The sequence below is a fragment of the Phalangium opilio genome, unplaced genomic scaffold (genome assembly GCF_054372755.1).
Source record: "Phalangium opilio isolate 3A_F unplaced genomic scaffold, DU_Popi_V2 ptg000053l_1, whole genome shotgun sequence".
NCBI classification, from domain to species: Eukaryota; Metazoa; Arthropoda; class Arachnida; order Opiliones; family Phalangiidae; genus Phalangium; species Phalangium opilio.
Window position 1 is genome coordinate 1,740,244 of NW_028324172.1, and position 20,816 is coordinate 1,761,059.

General features: G+C 37.3%; 3 protein-coding genes across 3 annotated transcripts; all 3 read left to right on the forward strand.

The window, feature by feature from the left end:
* The first annotated feature begins 312 nt into the window (after positions 1 to 312).
* LOC149672366 (uncharacterized) lies at positions 313 to 1,183 on the forward strand. Its single transcript, XM_089840275.1, has 3 exons — positions 313 to 505; positions 621 to 637; positions 709 to 1,183. Exons 1-3 carry the CDS (start codon positions 493 to 495, stop codon positions 1,021 to 1,023), a joined length of 345 nt encoding a protein of 114 aa, XP_089696401.1. The 5' UTR covers positions 313 to 492; the 3' UTR covers positions 1,024 to 1,183.
* Positions 1,184 to 17,640: 16,457 nt separating this feature from the next.
* On the forward strand, positions 17,641 to 19,132 carry LOC149672367 (uncharacterized). The gene is made up of 5 exons (XM_089840165.1): positions 17,641 to 18,076; positions 18,139 to 18,318; positions 18,374 to 18,445; positions 18,661 to 18,804; positions 18,868 to 19,132. Exons 1-5 carry the CDS (start codon positions 18,024 to 18,026, stop codon positions 19,130 to 19,132), a joined length of 714 nt encoding a protein of 237 aa, XP_089696291.1. The 5' UTR covers positions 17,641 to 18,023.
* A 286-nt stretch (positions 19,133 to 19,418) lies between these two features.
* LOC149672368 (uncharacterized) lies at positions 19,419 to 19,961 on the forward strand. Its single transcript, XM_089840276.1, has 3 exons — positions 19,419 to 19,438; positions 19,500 to 19,556; positions 19,616 to 19,961. The coding sequence occupies exons 1-3, from the start codon at positions 19,428 to 19,430 to the stop codon at positions 19,860 to 19,862; spliced, it is 315 nt and encodes a 104-aa protein (XP_089696402.1). The 5' UTR covers positions 19,419 to 19,427; the 3' UTR covers positions 19,863 to 19,961.
* The last annotated feature ends 855 nt before the right edge of the window (positions 19,962 to 20,816 follow it).

A 20,816-nucleotide genomic window follows, 5' to 3' on the forward strand; every position in this document is an offset into this window, starting at 1 on the left:
AAAAAAAAACATTTTAAATGTTTTGAAGCTCGCGTTGACTTTAAATTGTGAACTATGGCATTTTACAATACAACCAGGGAGGAGTAGAGACGGAGGGGCAGAGACGCGCTTTGTAGACTGCTAACCGATAAGGCTCGTGCCCACAACGGGGGTAAAGGGGAATGGGGGAAAGAACTGGTTAGAACTTATCACGTGTGGTGACGTAGCGATCGGCATCGTCATATCCTGTAAACGTGCACGACGAACTGCCCTCTCGTGAGCGTTGCCTGAATAGCTATATTCTGCTGGAATCGCGCCATAAGTACAAGGCTTAATAGCAAAGCAAGGGAAGGTTTGGAGATAGGTTTAGTTTGATTTAAATGAAATTAGTCCATTTAAAATGGTGAAATATTGTATATATAGATCGTGTAACAATCGTTCAAAATCTAAAGACTCGCGCGGACAGGATATTGTATTTTTCCCTGTTCCAAAACCAACAAGAAACTATGAAAAATGTCTTATATGGGTAAATGCAATTAACAGATATGATATCAGGACAATTAACATTAAAGCGCATCATTATGTATGTTCAAAACATTTCATAAATGAAAATGGTCCAACTGCTGAATATCCAAACCCAGTTATAGATATGAAACAGGTAATGTATTTCTAAAATAAAATTATACATATTCTATCAACGTTTTCTCATATTAAAACATTTTTAAATAGACTTCAATACGGCTTGACCACAACTATGCCTACTTTGACGATGATGTTGGTGAGGCAGGAACAGTCGAACTCTCTCTATTACAGGAACAGTTATTTGAAAGAGTGGAAACTGATTTGATTGAACAACCGGAGGTTCATTTGGCTACTGAAGTGCAAAATCAATTTGTCATAACATCGCAAGAAGAAATAGCCGTACTAGATAAAGAATTTATCGGTAGAACGGAGGTAGAATTAGTCGAAAGAACAGAGGAAACATTAAGGGAAAGAACGGAGGAAAAATTAATTGAAAGAACAGAGGAAGAATTAATTGCATGAACGGAGGGTCATCTTGTTATAGAATTGGAGAATCAATTAGTTCGAAGGTTGGACATGGAGTTTTGTGACCAAAGGGTGACCAATACTCTTTTGGAAAATGGAAATGGCGATACATTGCCTACACAAGTTGAAGTTCTAGAAAAAGGCGTGGACACTTTAAAAAAAGTAGCTCTTGATTTTTTGTCATATTTGGCGAATACTAGAGAGTAGTACGCCAGTATGAGCTACAAAGATGGCGGCCACTGTTAAGGCGGGGGAGCCTAGTTTCTACGTTTTCTCTCTTTTTTGGGGAGGAATACCTGTCAATCTTTGATTGATTTTGTATGCTTAAAGGATTTTTGGTAGGAGTAAATTTATAAAGACCATAATATAATGTAAAAAGTTATTTTCTTTAAAAGTTCTAATATTAAAGATAAGTTCTCAATTTGTAGGCTTATAAATGAAGACCATAATGTAAAGTGAAAAAAATGAAGACCATAATATAAAGTGAAAAGTTATTTATTTTCTTTAAAAGTATAGGTTTTAATATTAAAGATACATTTTCAATTTTCATATTAAAATGTATTTGATTAATTCTAAAATAATTTCGTCTATCTTCGTAAGGAAGAAGATCAATTTTAATATTATTTTTAAATCTTACGCAAGGCATCAAGTCGTTCTTTGATATACAAAGCGTTAAGTTGTTTTCTAGCGTAGAGTTCTAGGACTAGTCTTTCGAGATCTTTAGTTTTAACTTTAAAGGTATGATAAAGTTCTTCAGTGTTTTCCATGGGTTTTTCGGATGTTTTTTCCTCGGTCTTGATTTCGTTATTTATATTTTTGGTGTATGTTTCTGTTTCATCAAAACTGAAGGGTATATTTTTTGTTTGCCCACCTCTAATAAAGTTGCATTTGGGGAAATGTTTTAAATGTTCTTCGTAAGGATTATCATCGGGTTTCCATGCTAATAATATTCCATCGCATTCGAAGCACTGTACTAAATCGTCGGTATGTAATGAATAAAATCCCGCTCTGCTTAAAGTTTTTATATAGTTTCCGTCTTGAGGCCAGGAGTAAAAAGTACGATATCTCTGCAGCTCCGAGTTCATGATGAGGAATGAAAATGATTATGGGAATATCCAACTTATACATCTGCCAAACATTTCCACCCCCCCTTTCTTTACCTCCCCTCTCACATTCCAAGCATTACCCCCCCCACATTCCTTAATATATGAAATAAAAGAACACAGTATTAAAAAAAAGGTGACACATTTATTTTTTAAAGATACAAAAGAAATTACAAAGAGTATTTTTTAACAAAAGGATTAAGTTATTCTTTACGGGCGCGTTTCAACATGTTTGTAACAATGATGTCATTTTTCAAACCATCTCGTCCAAACTGCTTCATGAATGATTTGTGGCTCTTTCTTTTTGTTCTTTGTATTATATAAGCAATACAGTATAGTCCGCATGTCGAACTAGACAAGTTTTGTAGTCTTCTTTTGTTAAACGACCATTTTCTAGAATTTCTTTTAACAAATTCTTTAATCGAGGGGAGAAAGTTCCCTAAAGCCAATGAGTCAAAATAATAACCACGTCTCTTGCCATCAAAGTAGACGCTGACCCAGTGAGATCCGTCATTATAGTGATTGTCTAAATTTATTATAATGGACGAAGGAAACTTGTCAATTTCTTTGGGTAATAAATCACTTGGATAAACCCCCATGAAATGCGGCGTGAATCTTAGAAATCGTGTTATCTGTTCGGCATTCATTATATCTCTTAACAAACGATTGACACGTTTCTATTTTTATCTATTTGTAACAAAGCCTGGAATTCGGATAGTACCATGCAGCTTAGTGTAGTGGGCGTGGGTTTTTCAAAACCCAATTCTAATCTTAACTGTCCCTGCTTCGTAGGACTCCAATGATCGGAATGACTCGCGCTACCGTCAGGTGTCAGGTCTAAACAGTATATGGCGTAGCCCGAGGCAAAGTCATCCATAGAGATATTGTTCCCCTTGTCGTTGTAGTGACTGTTTGACCCCGAAAATAAAGTGTAGTAGCTTCGGACAAATTGCTTTTTACTGTAGTGGGGTTTTAAGGCTTTCGAGGGGTATTGTTCAGAATTGATGAATGCTGCTAGATGATTGACATTCCAATGTCCAAAGTCAAAGGGGTTACTATCCAACGTTCCATTGTAAGAGGTGTGTTTTACAATAGCGATTGTAACCCGTGAAGGCTGGGTACCTAGATAGATGTTTCCGATTGATGTGTTTAAGATATTTGGCGCAATTGTGAATATTTTAGTTTCCGTTCTAGTGTAACTATATTGGGCGGCTTTAATGCTTAAAGCTTGTTCGTGAGCAAATAGAATTTTAGGAGCTAATTGAAGCTTTAAGACGTATAATACGGCTTCAACGATTACGGGTTTATAGCCGTTGCCTGACGCGTTAAGTTTACCCATAAGACAAAAACTAGCTTTGCTTCTATGTAATTTTAATTTCATAGAAACGCCGTTTATCAGGTATCGGGGGATATTGAACATATCTACGTAAAGGCTGGAATACATTTCAATTTCCTCGGATAATGCTGCGAGTTTCTGGCGTTTAACAAAACCCATATTTTCTGTAAGCGAATCCATGCTTCCGCCTGTATCCTTGTAAAACAAGGAGGCACCCAAATGGGATTCTTTAGCTGCCGGACCGTATGACGTCAGGGCCGAGAGCAAAGCAGTGTACGCGTAGTTACTAGCAGCTGGTGTTGTTGCGCAATCGCCCAACTCCAAATCGACACGCTCAAATTGACTATGCTGAAAATTATTTACGGGTCCAACTGCGTCAGTAGCTGTTAAAGCAGTTCCATCTTCATTTACAATTTTAGTTCTGGTGTACAGCATTGTTAGGGCTGTATCCACGTATTCGCTACCGCTAGACGTTACTTCAAATTCGATAGGCTGGTCGCCTTTCAAAGATGTCAAAGGTTGATAAGGAACCCATTTGGAATTTTCGATGGCTGTTTGAAGGGGAGGGGGGAGCGAAAATATCGAAACCCGTGCTGCAAGCTTCAGTCATTTTTAGGGAGAGAAAATATCACGAACCGTTTTGAATGAAAGTTTACGTTTATCTGATTTAAATTTGTTTGTGTTGTTTTGTTTTATAGATTTCTTTCTCTTTGGTGTTTTTTTCTTTTTAGCTAGTCTTTTCTTTGCAACCCCTCTACCGTATTGTTGTTGCACATCATCCAAAGTTTCGGTGAACCTTCTTTTAGCCGAAGTTTTCAGATCCTTTCCAGAGGCGACGTCGCTTATGATATTTGAAGATGTGCCCAGAAACTGTTTACCAAGGAACTTTGCCCCTTTAATTAAGAAAGGTGATACGTATCTTCCGAAAGATTTCAAGAACGAGCCAATACCTTCCCCGTTTTGGCCATGCCCTTGTTGCCCTTGTTTCCCGACGTAAAAAGTCAGACCTGATCCTGACGGCGCTTGTTGGGTATAATAATCCGTGTAAACACATCTTTTGTTATCTAACGCGTTGGTCTTGCGCATCTTAAATGAACTTTACAGTGCAACAGTCCAAACTGAAATAAAGCCGGTTCACCCATGTGGTCCTTTATATGGATGCCAACCTCGCTAATATAATGTTTTGACAGAGGGACGTAATGGGGTGAGACAAACGTAAGACACACGGTATCCCCGTGTTTCTTGTCTTCGATGGGTATAATACGTAAGAGGGGGGCGTGGGTGTTACCGACAATTTGTCCTTCAACCAGATCGCAATAAATATATAATTGAGATGGTACGTGATAGTTTAACCTGGCTGGTCTATCGCTCAACCCTTGTATATTGAGAGGGTTTCTGTACCCCAAAATTGCAGCTAATGATTCGTGTGTTTTGAAGATAATTTTCGTATCTCCAGTGGCATCGGTTTTTAGTTTTACATGCCCCGTCGTCTCGTTAATATGAAATAAAGAAGAGGTTTTTTCGCATACTTTGGAAGTATTGATAGTTTCCACAATGTGGTTAAGTGATTTGTAATGGCCGGCCGGTATATTATGTAGATGGTAGCTTTCGTAGCTGGTCAGTTTCCCATCTTTTCGTTCAACAAGGTCGGTTACGTCACATTCCTTGGGGTTTTTAAATTTTTTAGAGCTACTTTCTTCAACTAAATCTTCAAGTGTTTTTCTCTTGCTCGCCTTCCTCTTACTCGTTTTGTATATAACATTGTAGAAACTGCTTGTATATATTACTTCTACTAAAGAAATTTCCCATTGTCCTTGTAAATTAATAGGATCGGGTAGTTTAGTGATGTAACTACCCATAGTGTTATTAGGGTAGACATCCATACTAGCGTCGCTGGGTAGAGTTAAATAGAATTCAGATTTTCTCGACATTGTCGGCTGTTACCCACGAGTTCTGCGATTTAGGTAGACCGATAAACGATACAAAATATTCTAATTTCCCTTTACGTTTACGTTTCTTGAGTATAGTGTCTATCTTAAACAGTTTGGGTTCCACTGTTCGAATGAGCTGATCAGAGTAAAACAACCCGGTTATATGCATGCTGTCCAAATCTTTCAAACGATATAATACGGGTTTTCTGAAGTTCAAAATAGAGGAAATGACAAATACTTCCGTTGAAAAATTTGGCTCATAACCTTTAGAAAATGCTGGTTTAAGTTTGCTTATTCTTACGTAATCTCCGACACGAAATTTGACGTCTTTTTTAGTAGGCTTAGTACTCATTTCCGGTTTGTAAATGTTTTTGTACACTTCCAGAACGTTAGAGGGCGAAACATTGTCGGGTGTCATTTTTATTACGGAATGATAAGAGGCATTGTAGCCTTTAACTATGTCTGTCAAATGATCTATATATCTATGAGAATTGAAATGAGTCAACATTTTGAATATTCGATGTTTCAAAGTTTTAATTAAACGTTCTACAAATGGACAGTGGAATTTTTCTGACGTAATAGAGCCATATTTGATTTCATTTTTCTTAAGAAGTTTTTGCGTCTGTGAATTAATAAATTCTTTACCTAAATCAGACCAGATGGCTTTAGGTTTGCTTTGTTCGATGATAACCTCGAGAGCTTTTGTAGCCTCGGTCGCGTGTTTTCTTTTCATGGGTACTACAAAAGCTTTTCGGGAGAAGCAGTCGACGCCCACCATCAGGTATCTGTAGTCGTCATTGTATTTAGCGATTGAACCCAGATCGGCCAGATCTACTTCGACTCTATCCGAGATGTTAAAGACGGGGATTTTACGCCTTTTGAATTTATGTATAGCTGTTTTATGCAGTATGTAAACGTCAGTGGTTTCTAGAAAGGCTTTGACTTCGTTTCTCGAAATACCTTGAGATTTGACAGCCTTGTACAATGGGTTTAAACCAGTGAACCCTGACCGGTGTTTGGTGTTGAGATAAGTATTCTTTAAAGTTTCTACTTTTTGGAGCTTCGATAAACCTCCCATAATGTATTCTTGGCTTTAAAAGGTTGTTTCTTCGAAATTAAAGGGCTCGTTTTATTGTCAAATGTTAATCTCTTCTTCGCTTTTATATACGTTCGGGGTCGAAGCCGATTCTTCAGCGGTACAGAACTGGGCGATGCCTTGGTTGAGGGGGGCGGTGCTAATGGAGACGTTGATTTGCTTTTTGGCGCTAGAAAGTTTAGCACAAAGGGTTGAAATTCTGTCCACCCCGTCGGTGGAGTACCTACGAGTGAAGGGGCTACTCCGTACTTATTGAAGAAGGTAGGTTGTATAGTAAAATAAACTAGCTGAACTATATCTGAATCTGGGATCTTAAGGCCGTTCACGAAGAGAACCCCCGAGTCATCCCAACGTATACTAGGAGCGTTACTTGCTAAGTGGTCGAATATTTTCTTCGCCGCTCCTCTATATTTCAGGGGAAACATATTAATCCAGCTGTCTTGTTTATTCGATGGGCGGGGCTTGGAGATGTTCAGGTAGCGCTTCATCGCCTCTTCATAAAAAACCCATTTGGTTCTTTCATCTAAAGATTGATTTGAGATAATCGTGCTCATCTCCTTATCCAACTCCGATAACACTGTATTGTTTTTTGAAATCTCATTATTTGATGTTATTAATTGATTTGATCGTGGCAGGTAAGCCACACCCTATCCAGGGTTCGTACAGGTCAGGGAATTTGAAAATAGGCCTAAACGTCCAGGGGTATTTGAAAATAGGCCTAAAATGGGCAGGGAAAACCTGCAAAAGTCAGGGAATTTCAATCCAAAAATTTTGTACGAACCGTACAATCCTCAAGACATAACAAAAATTAAGAGTTTGTGATTTCAACTTTCCATTATTTGTAGACATGGGACCTACTTCGGATAATGGTGTTTGGTTTAAGGGCCTTGTCACCTACTTCTTGAATGAATACCCGGACCACTATTTGATGCCTAAAAGATTAAATGGCAGTGCTGTTGAAAGCCTATTTTCTCAGTACAAATTCAACGCAAACGGGAAGATTACAAGTTTAAACTTTGCCTACTCTCGTAAAGCTCTTTTAACAAAAGAAGATGTACATGGACATCATCACTCGGGTTAAGGGTATCGGGATACACCTTTATATGTTAAGCATTGTTTTTCAAAAAATCTGTAGTGTTAAGGCTGAGGTAGATAAACAATTAATAAACATTGTGGCTCTGCCACAAGCGTAAAACATTTATATTGGCAAGAATTTATCACAATATTAAATTATTACTTGAAAAGTCAATTGTTCTTTACGTGTATACCAAGGACATATTACCAAGAGTAATAGGAACATTTTGAAACAAATAAAAACAGAGTTATTTTTTAACGCGAAAACTTCAGGAAGGTTTAACCGCACACGCTACTTTTCCACCAGCTACTGCGATTTTGAAATTAATATCTTTAAATGTTTTTACACCACTTGTGTGAAATGTCTCCAACTAACATTTTTAATTAATTATCATAGTCATTTAAGTATTTTGGTTTAGAGGTCATTCTCCGTGAAGAACGGTACCTATTCTGATTCCCTTCACTAGGATCAATTGTAAATTGACTAGTTGCGGACTTGGCTAGTTGACTAGTTGCGGACTTGGCTGGTTGACTAGTTGCGGACTTGGCTGGTTGACTAGTTGCGGACTTGGCTGGTTGACTAGTTGCGGACTTGGCTGGGTGACTAGTTGCTTAATCCCGTTCAGTGTTAAAACTCCCCTCAGTCTCAAATTCAATGCGTTTAAATAGGGTTGAAATTCTTTTGGTAAAAAAAATCCACCCCGATCTCTTTTTCGGAGACCTGAAAACTTTACAGCCTTTTTTTCCTCTTGACTCATACGATAGTTCATAGCACACCAATTCAAAATTTTCGATTTCTGCAGTTGCTTACGTGAAATTCTTTTCTGAATGCCATACTTCTTGTTTGGATACCTTCCAGATTTCTCCAAGGCATCCTCCACCTCCAATAGTTAGAAATGACCGTTGAAATTTCGTTAAGTCCACTGGAGGTTTCTCTTCTTTCTTCATGGGAATATTTGTTCGGTGAGGCAAGAAGTTTTTAATCACAGAATAGGTGACCTTTCCATAGGCGTGAATTACTTGTAACATTTCATTTTTGTTAGTAGAATTATCGCATAATCCACAAAAGTTAAAATAGCTTGACAAACAGGTAAATCTTCTCTGATACTGGTGAACCAGTCTAATAGAGTCTTAGTAATTTTTTCCGAAGGTTTTTGGGTCTTGCGTTGATTTTTTTTGGGACCATTGTTATTTGAAATTTTATCAAATATATTTAAAAAGATATGGCATAGCCTTTTAATACATCCTTTAAGGCCAAGATTTTCTCCTTGGAATTTTAATGAATTTTCCACAAATTCCACATGTAAATTTAATTGGGCGACACCACGTAAGTTTTCTTTAAAACTATCAGATCTAATTTTAGATTCTATATTTTCTATTACTTCGCTTAAATTCATAGTGAAAATCCGACACGATAAACCGCTCTGACAACTTGAAAAGCTACAGCCAAGCAAGCAGACGACGTAAAGCGCTGTAACTCTATGCTGATTCAACGGGAGATATAGGGCGAAACTCTGATAAACCGCGAATTTTGGCTGCTTTCATACTTTCCCCCCTCATCCACATTTGGTAGAATTAATTGGACGTTTTCCTGACACTTAAAAAGTTGACAAAATACTGGTTTCTGACTAATTAAGTCCAGCGTTTCTTCGGGGCTAGCGGTAATTTCTCCAGTTAACTGGGAATCGGCTTCAATTGGTTCCTAGTGAAGAAACGTACTTACAGTATTCTAAGAAGACATTTAATTAATTAACTATAACTTACAATTACCACTAAAGGTACTGCTTGACGTTCCTCCAATTAGGTTCATCGTCCCCTCAGTCATTAAGAACTTCTTTCGTTGATGGTTCATCAACGATTTGACTTGAATTAGGTTTCTCAACTGTTTCCAATGGTTTAGGTTCTTCATTGGTTTCTGGTAGTTTTGGTTCAGCAAAGGACTGCAGTAATTTAGATTCGTCAACACCCTCCAGTAGTTCAGAATCGTCATCGCCTTCCAAAAATTTAGATTGGTCAAATGTTTTGCCAAATAGTTTGATTACTGTGCACGTGTCAATGTCGTCGAGTAATGTAGACTTGTCAACACAGTCGAGTAAGTTCGTTTCATTAGCAGCTTGGACTAACGAAGATTTGTCAACGGCTTCCACTGATTGATGTTCAACTGCGGCCTCATCAGAAATATCCATTGACCTACGCCCATCAATGTCTTCTAATACTTTAGGTTCATCAATAATTTCAGCCACCGATTTTGATTCACGAACAGTTTCAACTACAGTCTCCATCGACTTAACAAAGTCACCTTTCTGCGCAACTTTACTTTCCTCGAGACCAGTAACATTAGACGACGACTCCGGGTGCGATGACATTTTGTCAGATTCAGATTCGTTAGACACCTTCTTGGGGGTTTTCTTCTTCTGTTTTTCCTTCGCAAGTTTGGTTTCGGAAACGGGGGTTACGACTCTGGTCCTTAAATTTAAGCCGCTTCGCATTTGAAGTTTGGTTCATGGTTGTGGGACTTCTGGAAGAGAAAAGAACCAATTTAATCAAGTAGGCCTAAAGTAATTAAAAAAAAAGGAATGTTCAAGTACCGATGAATTCATTTTTGTTTTGTCTTTCTTTGTGGAAGTTGATGGCAAAGTATCAATTTGAGGTAAGACAATCCGCGTTCTTTTGGCGCTGGCTAAGATATCGTCGCGATTGTCCTTTTGAGGTGTCCTTTGAGGTGTCAAGGAAGAAAGATTCGATTTAGGAACTTCGGTAAATTCAGCGCGACTTTCTAACGAAGGCGCTTATCTTTCAGTTCCGAACCCTTCTCAAGTGATTCCAGTTCAGCATTTTCACTTTCTTGACCGTTTTCCAAATCCTGATCGCTGGAGCCAAGTGATACGTTACAAGTTTCAGGAATAATCGGCGCGTCTTCATCAGCCGCTGCCGAGACCACTTTAATCATTTTCTTTTCGGGACATTCATCAGTGGAACTTAATGAGGAAAAATGCCTCTTTCTACTATTTTTATGGTTTAATATTTCTGGCTACTGCGAGGGGCAACGGTCACCTGATATGTCTACCGTATCATCTTCCATTCCTTTTTCTTAGGGAATTGTTGGACACGCGATGAGTCTTTGCACCGTTACCTTTAATTTCTAAAAAGCTTATACAACTCGGAACTACTAGTTGTAGTGGTTTGGCGCACCTTTTTTACACCCGAGGAAGTTTTTTCTAGCCAGTTTGCCCTCGTTTCCGTTTAGTCGGCTCTAAAGGAACAAATACCTTTCTAAAACCCCACCTTTGCAAGGAAATGAAACTTGGCTCGAACCTTTGGAGACAATTGACTTTGAGATGAACTTAACGGGGATTTCAGCGCTTTCGTCGGAGAATTTGCTGAATCCAAAAACCTCAAATTTATAAGCTTGGCCATCTTTGATGTCTAAAGATGGTAATGATCGGCAGATCTCATCAAACAATTTCTGAACAATATTAAAACTTAATTTCAACCCTTAATTTTATTAAAATAAATGATTAAAGTAAAGTTCAGTCAACATAAGATTATAGCTTAATATTCGATTTTTTTTATATGCAGAAAAAGGCCGTTCTTTTCAGCTATAATCAGTACGTCGGCCTGAAGAATTCCAACCGGAAGAGTGTCAAGAAAACGCTAGCAATCCAGAAATGACGAATCCTGTAAACGAGTCACGGGCTCCAGGACCTCAACTTCCAACTACGACAACTCAACTGATTACTCTTTCGAAACCCACGCCTGGAAGAGAGAAGAGAGATCACCCCACTACGACAACAACAGAGGGAATCCGACCGAGAAAAAATACCCTTCGAAAATTAAGCAGTTCGTCAACTGACGACAACGATAGAGAGTCCGAACAGGAATTGAAGAAACGAGGTCACGCGACTACTTCTTCCGATGCTCCCGGATCGAATAGAAGATCCGCGAGGAAATTATCAGATAGCAGTCTCTCGAGTGACGAGCCAGAGATCCCTGATCTCCACAAGAGGTGTCACCCTACCACCACAACTTCTACCATTTCAAGAAGGAAGAAACCGCTACGAAAATTATCTAGTAGTAGAAGTACGACGACCAGAGACCCTTCCATTCATAAGCCACGAACTGAGCTAAGAAGAGAAACTAGTCGAAATAATCAGCCCCGAGATACGCTAAGCTCCTCCTCCTAAGACGTAGATAGAGTTGAAGATAGACGACAACGCAGAAAGCGAGACAGAGCCCCATACACAGCATGCTCATCGGCCAGGCCAAAGAAAAAGACTCGAAAAGTACATTATCCATTTACAAGTCCTGAAGGTGAACCTCAACCGTCAATGAGCATACCAGGAGCGCGTTCTAAGTCTCCCAACGCTTTGAGTCATGAACCTTCTCAGCCGATAAAAGAATATTCTGAATCTTCGAGTAGCGGAGAAAACATTCATTCTCCCCTGGCTCCGTCCATTTAGGAAAATATACCGACTAACTATGAGAAGCCTTTCAAGAAGGGATGGGTCTGGGAATTGTGTTACCGACACACAGTACAACCCGGAAAAGTGGACATGGATGTGTATAACTATCCCCCTGGACCGAAGAGCCGCATGTTACGCTCTCCAAACGAAATATGTCAATATCTAAGAGACAGGAGAATTATAGACTTAGAGCCGAACGATTTTTGCTATAAACGAAAACCAATCGCGAAACCTCCATGGGAAAAAATCGGGATTGCTAACCCTAGGAGATCCACATTAACAGCAGGTTAAATATTGCGAACCGTCAAATTATCCCTTTGGGAGTTTTTTTTGGTTAATATAATTTAATACAGAACATTTTTCAGAGTGACGCCTAGCTGTCCCCTGTACTGGGAGATGGGCCCCAGATGCCCTAGGGGATGACAGACCACAATCGCGCCCGAGGATTTCCTATTAGATTTCCTGTTAGATCCCCTCTTGAGAGAATATGAGATAGTCTCATTACCATCCGCTACGATCTTTGATGCAGAAAGCGCCCATAACCTTCCTCCCCCGGACGATATCCTAATCTTACACCCGGACGAAAGAGACGTAACCAATCCATTTCCAGCGGAAGGAAAAGGAACCGCCAACACCGATCCTGGGCAGATGATGGACCTCCCTGCGATCAAGAACGTACATATAATTGAACCTTCGGCATCAATTGAACCTCGACCTACCCTGGAAGAAGTCATGCTACAAGTAGCCCTCACATGTCCGGTGGAATTACCGACGCCAGGGGCCAATGCGATTGCAAACGACCCCATTCCTCCCCAACCAGAAATTCTCCAAGCCGCAAGACCCCCTCCAAAGAACTGTCCCCCTCAACATCCTTCTCAAGCGGAGATCAACTTCGACGATTATGGGCCCATACCTATTCCGCAGGACAAAGTTTATGAACTTGCCCCCTATGATCAACTCTTCATCCCCGATCTTCCTTATTTAAAGGCTCCTCTCCCTGGCCCGAAATTACTCAAGCCGATTTTGTAAGGATTTACCCAGTAAATTGTCGCTTTTTTTCGATCATAACACGCCCTCCGGCAACGTACCAATGCGTCGCCTGCAAGGAATACGGTCTTCATCGTTCATCGCTATGTTTACGAAAATTTCTCCTGAAGGACCGACAGCGCGGCAATTTTCGCACCATAATGGAATAAATGAAAGAAGAGGAAGAAAAAAACTTTTTCTGAAATTTCGCTATCTTCTTCTTTTCCGTTTCCTTGTTCTTTTTTTCATTCCTTCTTCCTTTTTCGGGGGGAGGGGGGGTGAATGCATCGGTTTTCGTCCCGAAGCCGTTGCAGACGACGGAAGACTAAACACTCCTTTAGGAATATGTTAAGTCCGATGCCGTCCATGTCTCCTTCTCCCTTCTTCCCTTTCTTTTTTTTACTATATTTTTGCTCGAAGAACCGTAGCAATAAAATAACGCGGTTAGAAACAAACTTTTTTTGGTAAAAGAGAGACCAAGCTCGGGTCGTGATCTTTATATATAATACACGTATCAGCACTATTAATATGAGTCGAAGGTATGTCTCGTTTTTATTTTTACTTAGGTCTCCCGTTTGGGATTTGATTGACGGAAGTAGTAAGTTACCACACTTTTAGGCATGCAAATTAGCCGAAAATGATCCAAATTTGCATAATTCAGAAATCCCACTTTTGACTATGCAAATTAGGATCTAAATTTGTATAATTCAGAGATCCGACCTTAAACCATGCAAATGAAGCGAAAATGATTATAATTTGCATAATTCAGAATCCCACGCCTGTCAATCAAATGCGAGTCACGTGTGAGTCACGTGTGGTGTTGTGACGTAGGTAAAATTTGTAAGATATATCAGCAACAGGGTTTGAAATTATATTAGTTCGGGACAAAACGTAAAGCTATAATGAACTGGGAAAAACTACGGCTCGAAACTTTTAAAGATTACCCCGTTAGTAATATAAGACCGTCAGAGTTTGCGAAACATGGTTTTTATTATTTAAAGAAAGGCGACGCCGTTAAATGTTTTTATTGCGATATAACATTACATAGTTGGAAAGCTAATGATAAAGTAAATGAGGAGCATCGGAAATATTCCCCGGAATGCCCAATTGTGAAAGGGTTTTCGACATGCAACATACCTATACATTGTTCTTTCGATGAGATAGGTAGAGATGTACCACCAACGGAGAAATACGTTTCAACTACAAGCAAACCCAAGACTGAAGAATATTGTAATAATCGATGTTGTACGCAGCGTGTTTTACAGGTTGTAAAAGAAAATGTCTGTTTAGGTGGTTTATTACTTATCCTTCCCATAACTGTACCTGTAGGCTTTATTTGTGGAATGTTATCTATGAACCCAGGAGTAGCGCTTCTTGGTTTCTATCCTGTACTCTTACCTATTTTAGATCAGAATTTTTTTAAAACAGGATTGTGTCAATGGTGTAAAAAACAAATCAAAGGATGAAATAAATTTTTTAAAAAACAATGTTTATTTGTATTGATTACATCACGATTAAATTCTGCGATAAACATTCCAAAAATTTGGAAATAAATTTAAAAAGCGTGTTTCCATCTGTTCCAAGTCTTGACGATGATAATAATCAACAGCGTCTTTTGAAAACACATTAAAAGTGGGGTCATACGCTAATATTAGGTGTCCATCTCTATCTCTACCTTCCAAAATATCTGGAAGATATGGAGATCTTGTAATGAGAGTAAATTTATTTTTAAATTTTTCGAAAGTGAAAGTTAAAAACATTAAAGAATACCTATATCTATGCAATTCTTCAATAACTACGTTAATATATAATAACTTTAACAAATTAATAGTATAACTAATAGGTGTAATAATATATATATTCCAGGGGGTGTCATTGTGTTGTCTGTTCTTTATGATCAAACTAGTGTTGAATTCATACAAAAGTTTTATAATTGCAGTATTTAATACCGATTCAACACTAGCTTGATCGTGACAAACGTATCCCAGAACGTGCGCTGCTGCATTCGAATCTTGACATTGATCAAGTTCATTAGGGTCGTATTTATGTATACTTCCTAGTTTACATTCCGTACTAAAAACGTAGCGTCCACAATTTCTGGTGTCGATAGAGGCCAATTCCGCCCATTCACCACCATCATTTCGTGTGCGATAATATACACTTCGGTAGTAAGATACTTTAACGGTGTTGATAGTCCACAAGTTTTTAAACATTTCGCGACGTACAAGTTGATTAATAACATGCTTTGATATTTGATTGTTTCCTTCAAACTTTATACGATTGTTCTCAATTTCGATCAAACATAATGTACCTAATCGAGGTATCGCGTTTGCACCTTCTGATTTAATACTAATAGGTTTGTAACACACGTAACTCGAAAACCGATGATTTACATTTTTACGTGATTCAACAGCAAAAACGTTCGGTACGTCCATTTTGAATTTTTATTTCACCAAAAGGTTCACTATCTTGTAAAGTATAATTGACAGCGTTCTTTCTGGGGTTAAATTCTGTGAAAATAATTCCAAAAACTTGGAAATGAATATAACAGTTTTTGTTCTATTTTTTGCAACTCTAGGCGTGCATAATCAATAGCGTCTTTTGAAAATACTTTAAAAGTGGGGTCATATATTAAACCGATTTTATCTCTCAAAATTCTTGGAATATTTTTAGATTCTGTAAAGAGATTAAATTTTATTTTCATTTTTTCGAAAGTGAAAGTTAAATCCATTAACGAATGATTAAAGTTATGCAATTCTTCAATAACTACGTTAATATATAATAACTTTATCACATTAACAGTATAACTAATACGGGGATCACCATTAATATAATAGAAGTAATCATAATTGCCATTTTTATCCTTTATGATCAAACGAGTGTTAAATTCATACAAAAGTTTTATAATTGCTGTGTTTAATACCGATTCAACACTCGCTTGATCGTGACACACATACCCTAAAACGTACGCTGCTTGACTCGAATGTTGACATTGATCAAGTTCATGAGGGTAGTATTTATGTAAACGTCCTAGTTTACACTCCGTAGTCAAGATGTAACGTCCGCAATCCCTGGTATCGATCGAGACTACATCTCTCCAAAAATCATATCGGTTACGAGATACTTTAACAATGTTGTTGGTCCACAAGTTTTTTAACATTTCAGTGTGTACAAGTTGAGCAATAGCATACTTCGATATTAGATTGTTTCCTTCAAACTTTTTACGATTGTCCTCAATTTCGATCAGGCATAACGTACCTAACCGAGGTATCGCGTTCGCAGCTTGTGATTTAATACAAAAAGCTTCGCCACACGCGTAACTCGAAAATCGATAATTTATATTGTTACTTGAACCAAAAACCATGTGATGCATGCATTCTCCAACCCCGGAATCCATTTTTTGAATTTTTATTTCACTAAAAGGTAAATGATGGTTCACTATCTTGCAAATCCTTACCAATCCCAATCTTCACCTTCAAGTTCTAGGAAAGATGGATTGGCATTTTGAAAATCTTCGTAAGATTTGTTAGTGGCATTCTTTGAAAAAATCACTTCAGACACGTTATCAATGGATACATTGTCACGAAAGTGACCGGTTTTAGAAAAAGAGTATCGAACCTTAAAAAATGTATCCCTAAATCTAGACAGTGTATTTGATAAGGATGATTTAGAGGAATTGCCGAACCGTAAAGAATCGATTACAACACTAATATATAACAGCTTCAAGAAATTTGAGCTGAAGCTGTTAGATGTTGCGTAATTCTTGCGAAATGGGTTTTTATACGTCAGCGTAGAGTTGCATTCGTAAATGATTTTAACAATCGCCGTGTTAATTACTGCTTGAACAGCCTCACTGTCGTGACAAACGTATCCCAGAACGTAGGCCGCCTCTTTTCGATGTTGACAACGCCAGTTTTGTTTGTTATAGTACTTATGAATCCGACCTAGTTTACACTCCGTTGTAGGGATGTAAATACCACAATCAACCGTATCGATTTGACATAATGAGTCAACTGTACAGAAAGTGACCCAAGATAGTTCTACAACATAACTCTCCCGCTTGTTTTTCAAAATTTCTTCGCAAACGAGTTTTCTAATCACTGTGTGAGTTATTTTATACTTTCGCGCAAATTTCTGACGATTGTCTTCAATTTCGATTAGACATAACGTCCCTAACCGAGGTACGTTATTTTTACAATCATGTTCAATAATATTTTTTTCATTAAAATTGTACGAATAAATTTCTCTCATTTTTTGGGGAAGCTACACAAATAATAGTTTGATTCCTCTTCACTATCCCAGTATGAACATTCTTTTTCTTGACGTTGAGCTTTGTAACAAAACTGGTTACAATTGATACAAAAAAAACTATTGTCCAGAATCGCGTAAGCGTTTTCAATATTGGTGATTAAAACTTTACCGTATTGTTTATAAATGGCTTTTTTAAATTTTTCACAATTATTGTTAACGCAGTAATGAATTTCACCACCAATAGATGAGAAACTAGCAATATCGTCTTTTTCACAAAAAAGACAGTTTAGATCCTGACCACTCTGTAACTCAGTTTGGCCTGTGGTAGTTAATTCCGAAAATTGTTTTTCATTCAAGTCTGTGAAAAGTAATAATATCTTATAAGAAACACGCACGTTGTGAGGGCCTCTTTTAAAATTATACATTTATAATATGCACCCTTCTTAAAACGACTGATAAATATTTTTCGATAGGGACGCTCATTAATATGGACCCTTCTTTAAAGTCGTTAATACATAAAAAACCAACAGTTAAATATTTTTCTAAGAAAACCAGGGATGACCTCGACGCTCATTACAAATTCCTAACTAGACTTCTTAAGCTAACAACCTTGAAAATTTCATATATAAACTGAACGGATTTCAAAGTTTCACATCATAACGCAAAAAAACTTTAAGTTTGAAAATATCTTCAAAGTCTAGAGTACTACTAGAAAAAATGTGTCCAGCAAAATCTTTTGACTCAAACGCTGTTCAACCGGCTGAGGAATTGTAAGTTATTTTAGCTAGCAAGTTAAAATTATTTTTTAATACCGGATCTATTTTATATATAGCGCTCTACCCCAACTCTGGGATATCGATGATGAATTGGAAGTTGATCCAATCATCATCCTCGAGGAAGATGATATCCCAGATGGCATGGAGGAGGAAATAAACGAATTAATCGCGAATTTTGATATGTTCGCCGAAGCGGACGACCCGGATGTGGTCTCTACGGAATCATCTGAAGAAACGTAAGTTTTTTTGTCTTATATCTAGCAAGATATATACTAATACTGTTTTATATAGCGCATCCGAAAGTGATGACGAGAATGAAAATGCATTTTATTCAGATACCGAAGATGTAGAAATTAATTTAGAGTAAGCTAAAAAACTATTTTGTTAATTTTAATCGAAATTAATATAGATTTTTACAGCGCCATGTATTCTTATATTACTCCCTGTTCATCCTGTAACCACTTCCAATATAATTTTCGTACCTTTTCCGGAATAATAAATACTAATACTATATCCTTTAAATTATTTTACTGCATGAACCACAACTGTATTCTCTACCATACATTAATTTGTCTCAGCTGGATGGAAGGACAATTCCATCCAGTTAATATCTATCAAACATCCACTAACTCTTACTACATTAACAACGCCCATCTTCCTAAATCCTACAATTACTTTCTACAAGAAGACCTACACGCCACGGATGACGAAATTGATCTAAAGTAAGTTAAAAAACCTTTTTTTGTTTTAAAAAACCGATTTTACTTATATATTTTTTATTATAGCTACATGTACTCTCGAATTACCCCCTGTCCTCGCTGTAAAAACTACTCTCCAACGAACTATTCTCTGTCAATCCAATATCAACTTCAAACTACGCACTACAAGCTCTACTTCTGCAACCACGAAGACTGTCCTCTCTATCAATCAATTATCTGTCTCAACTACTATGAATATTACTTGCCTATTGACCTTCTTCTCAATTCTAGATTCGCTTCACCTCTCTATCTTAGAAATATTCCTAATTATGTCTATCAAATAAATGAATAAAATATATATATATAAGTTTTTAAGAAAAAATGTCTCGTCATTTATATGAAGCTTAAACATTCTATTAAAAATCCCCACTAAAATACGAACACTGTAACCAATGTTTTTCAAGAGCCTCTCGAATATCAAAAATTAAAGCTAGGAAAGTTGTTATCCTTGACAACGCCTTATAATAATTCTTTAAATAGTAGATATCTAGGGGAAAACTTTATCATTTTCTTTTAACGCTTCATCCGAGAAAGTCTTAAAAAACATGGGTCTCCCAGAAGATAATCCTCAGCCGCAGTTACAGGAGATGGACTCTCTGTAAGCTAAAAGTTTACTAGTTGTTTTTAAGCTTCTAGTTTCTTAAGAGTGTTTTTTATAGAACCCAAGTACCGTTAGAAATTACCGCAGCTTTAGCGGTAGAAAGGGCATCTGCAGGGTAAGTGATATTTGTACCATTAAAAACTATAGTTAAGTAAAAGTAGCTATGTATTTTAGAATCTTCGAAACTCATTCATACGCATTCGTACCGTGCTGCGTTTGTAAAGGAAGAGAGGTGTCTGAAATCGATAGAAATATTTCAAAGGCTTTCTATTGTAGAACTCTATCCTGTCCCCGCTATAATAAGATAGTGGGTATTTGCTTCCCCGTTTTTATGGTTAATATTCATTACCCCTGTCGCGGCCATCCCGATGATATTAATACGGCATTTATGGAAATTTTTGATTATCCTTTAAATGTTTAACTCTTTTTCTAAAAAAATATTAACTTTTTCCAAATATATACCATTTATTATTGTTGTATTTTAATTTTACATGTTATTAAAAGATTTTTTAAAATTCAATTAAACAGTACGAAATCATTTGTTGAATGCTTAAAACACATTGAATATTTTGAGGATTACGTAAATTATTTTCGAAAGATTTTAACAGATCGGTTAAATTTAACGTGCTGCAAAATGCGTGTAAGGTAGTTTTATACTCGCGTTTAACATCCAATAGTTTTTTTTCAAAATCACCCAAAAGAATTCGAAAGGTGAGTAGCATATTTTTTATGAAAATTCTTTGACTAATAATAAAGTTAATATGGGTTGAAATAAACCCGTTCATGGGGTCTTGCATAATAAGCGCAAATACTTCGGGTTTAATTGTTACTGGAACGCTTTCGTCATACGTAAAGACAAGACCCAAACTCGTAATAGATATATAGATGTTCTGACAACGATAAAATTTAATTGACGATTTCTGCATACAGGCCGCGAATTCAGATTTACGTTTGTTCAAGATGTACCATATTTTATACGGTATTAAAATAAAGTTTCCACTTTCAACAATAACTGTTGGTTCTACGTCTCGTCCCCGCGGACAAACAGTTACCGTTACACCGCTTTTTTGTTAAGTGTAAGTTCAAATCGCGAAACATAGCCATATTTTTATAAAAATAGTATTACTCACAACACATCACGGGTATTTTTATTCAGGAACGAGCAGTGCAGTTTCAAACATTTACTTTCGATTGACTTTCCTAACAAAAACTCGGGGTCTTTTTATAGTAAAATATCTCCACTTAAAAATTCCATAATATTACCCTTAAGCGATAGAAATTCTTATACCTGATAATTACGAGAAAATAAAAACCTTGGGAGAATTCACACGTGATTTTTGAAAGTATAATTTTGACCCTTCGACCTTTTTCCAAA

Bases quoted from the DNA above. Each gene is read 5' to 3' on its own strand.
- LOC149672367 (XM_089840165.1), top strand. From the start codon at position 18,024: ATGTGTCCAGCAAAATCTTTTGACTCAAACGCTGTTCAACCGGCTGAG. The intron at 18,077-18,138 runs GTAAGTTATTTT...TTTTATATATAG, and splicing joins GTTCAACCGGCTGAGGAATT to CGCTCTACCCCAACTCTGGG. The intron at 18,805-18,867 runs GTAAGTTAAAAA...TTTTTATTATAG, and splicing joins GATGACGAAATTGATCTAAA to CTACATGTACTCTCGAATTA.
- LOC149672368 (XM_089840276.1), top strand. The intron at 19,557-19,615 runs GTAAGTGATATT...TATGTATTTTAG, and splicing joins GTAGAAAGGGCATCTGCAGG to AATCTTCGAAACTCATTCAT.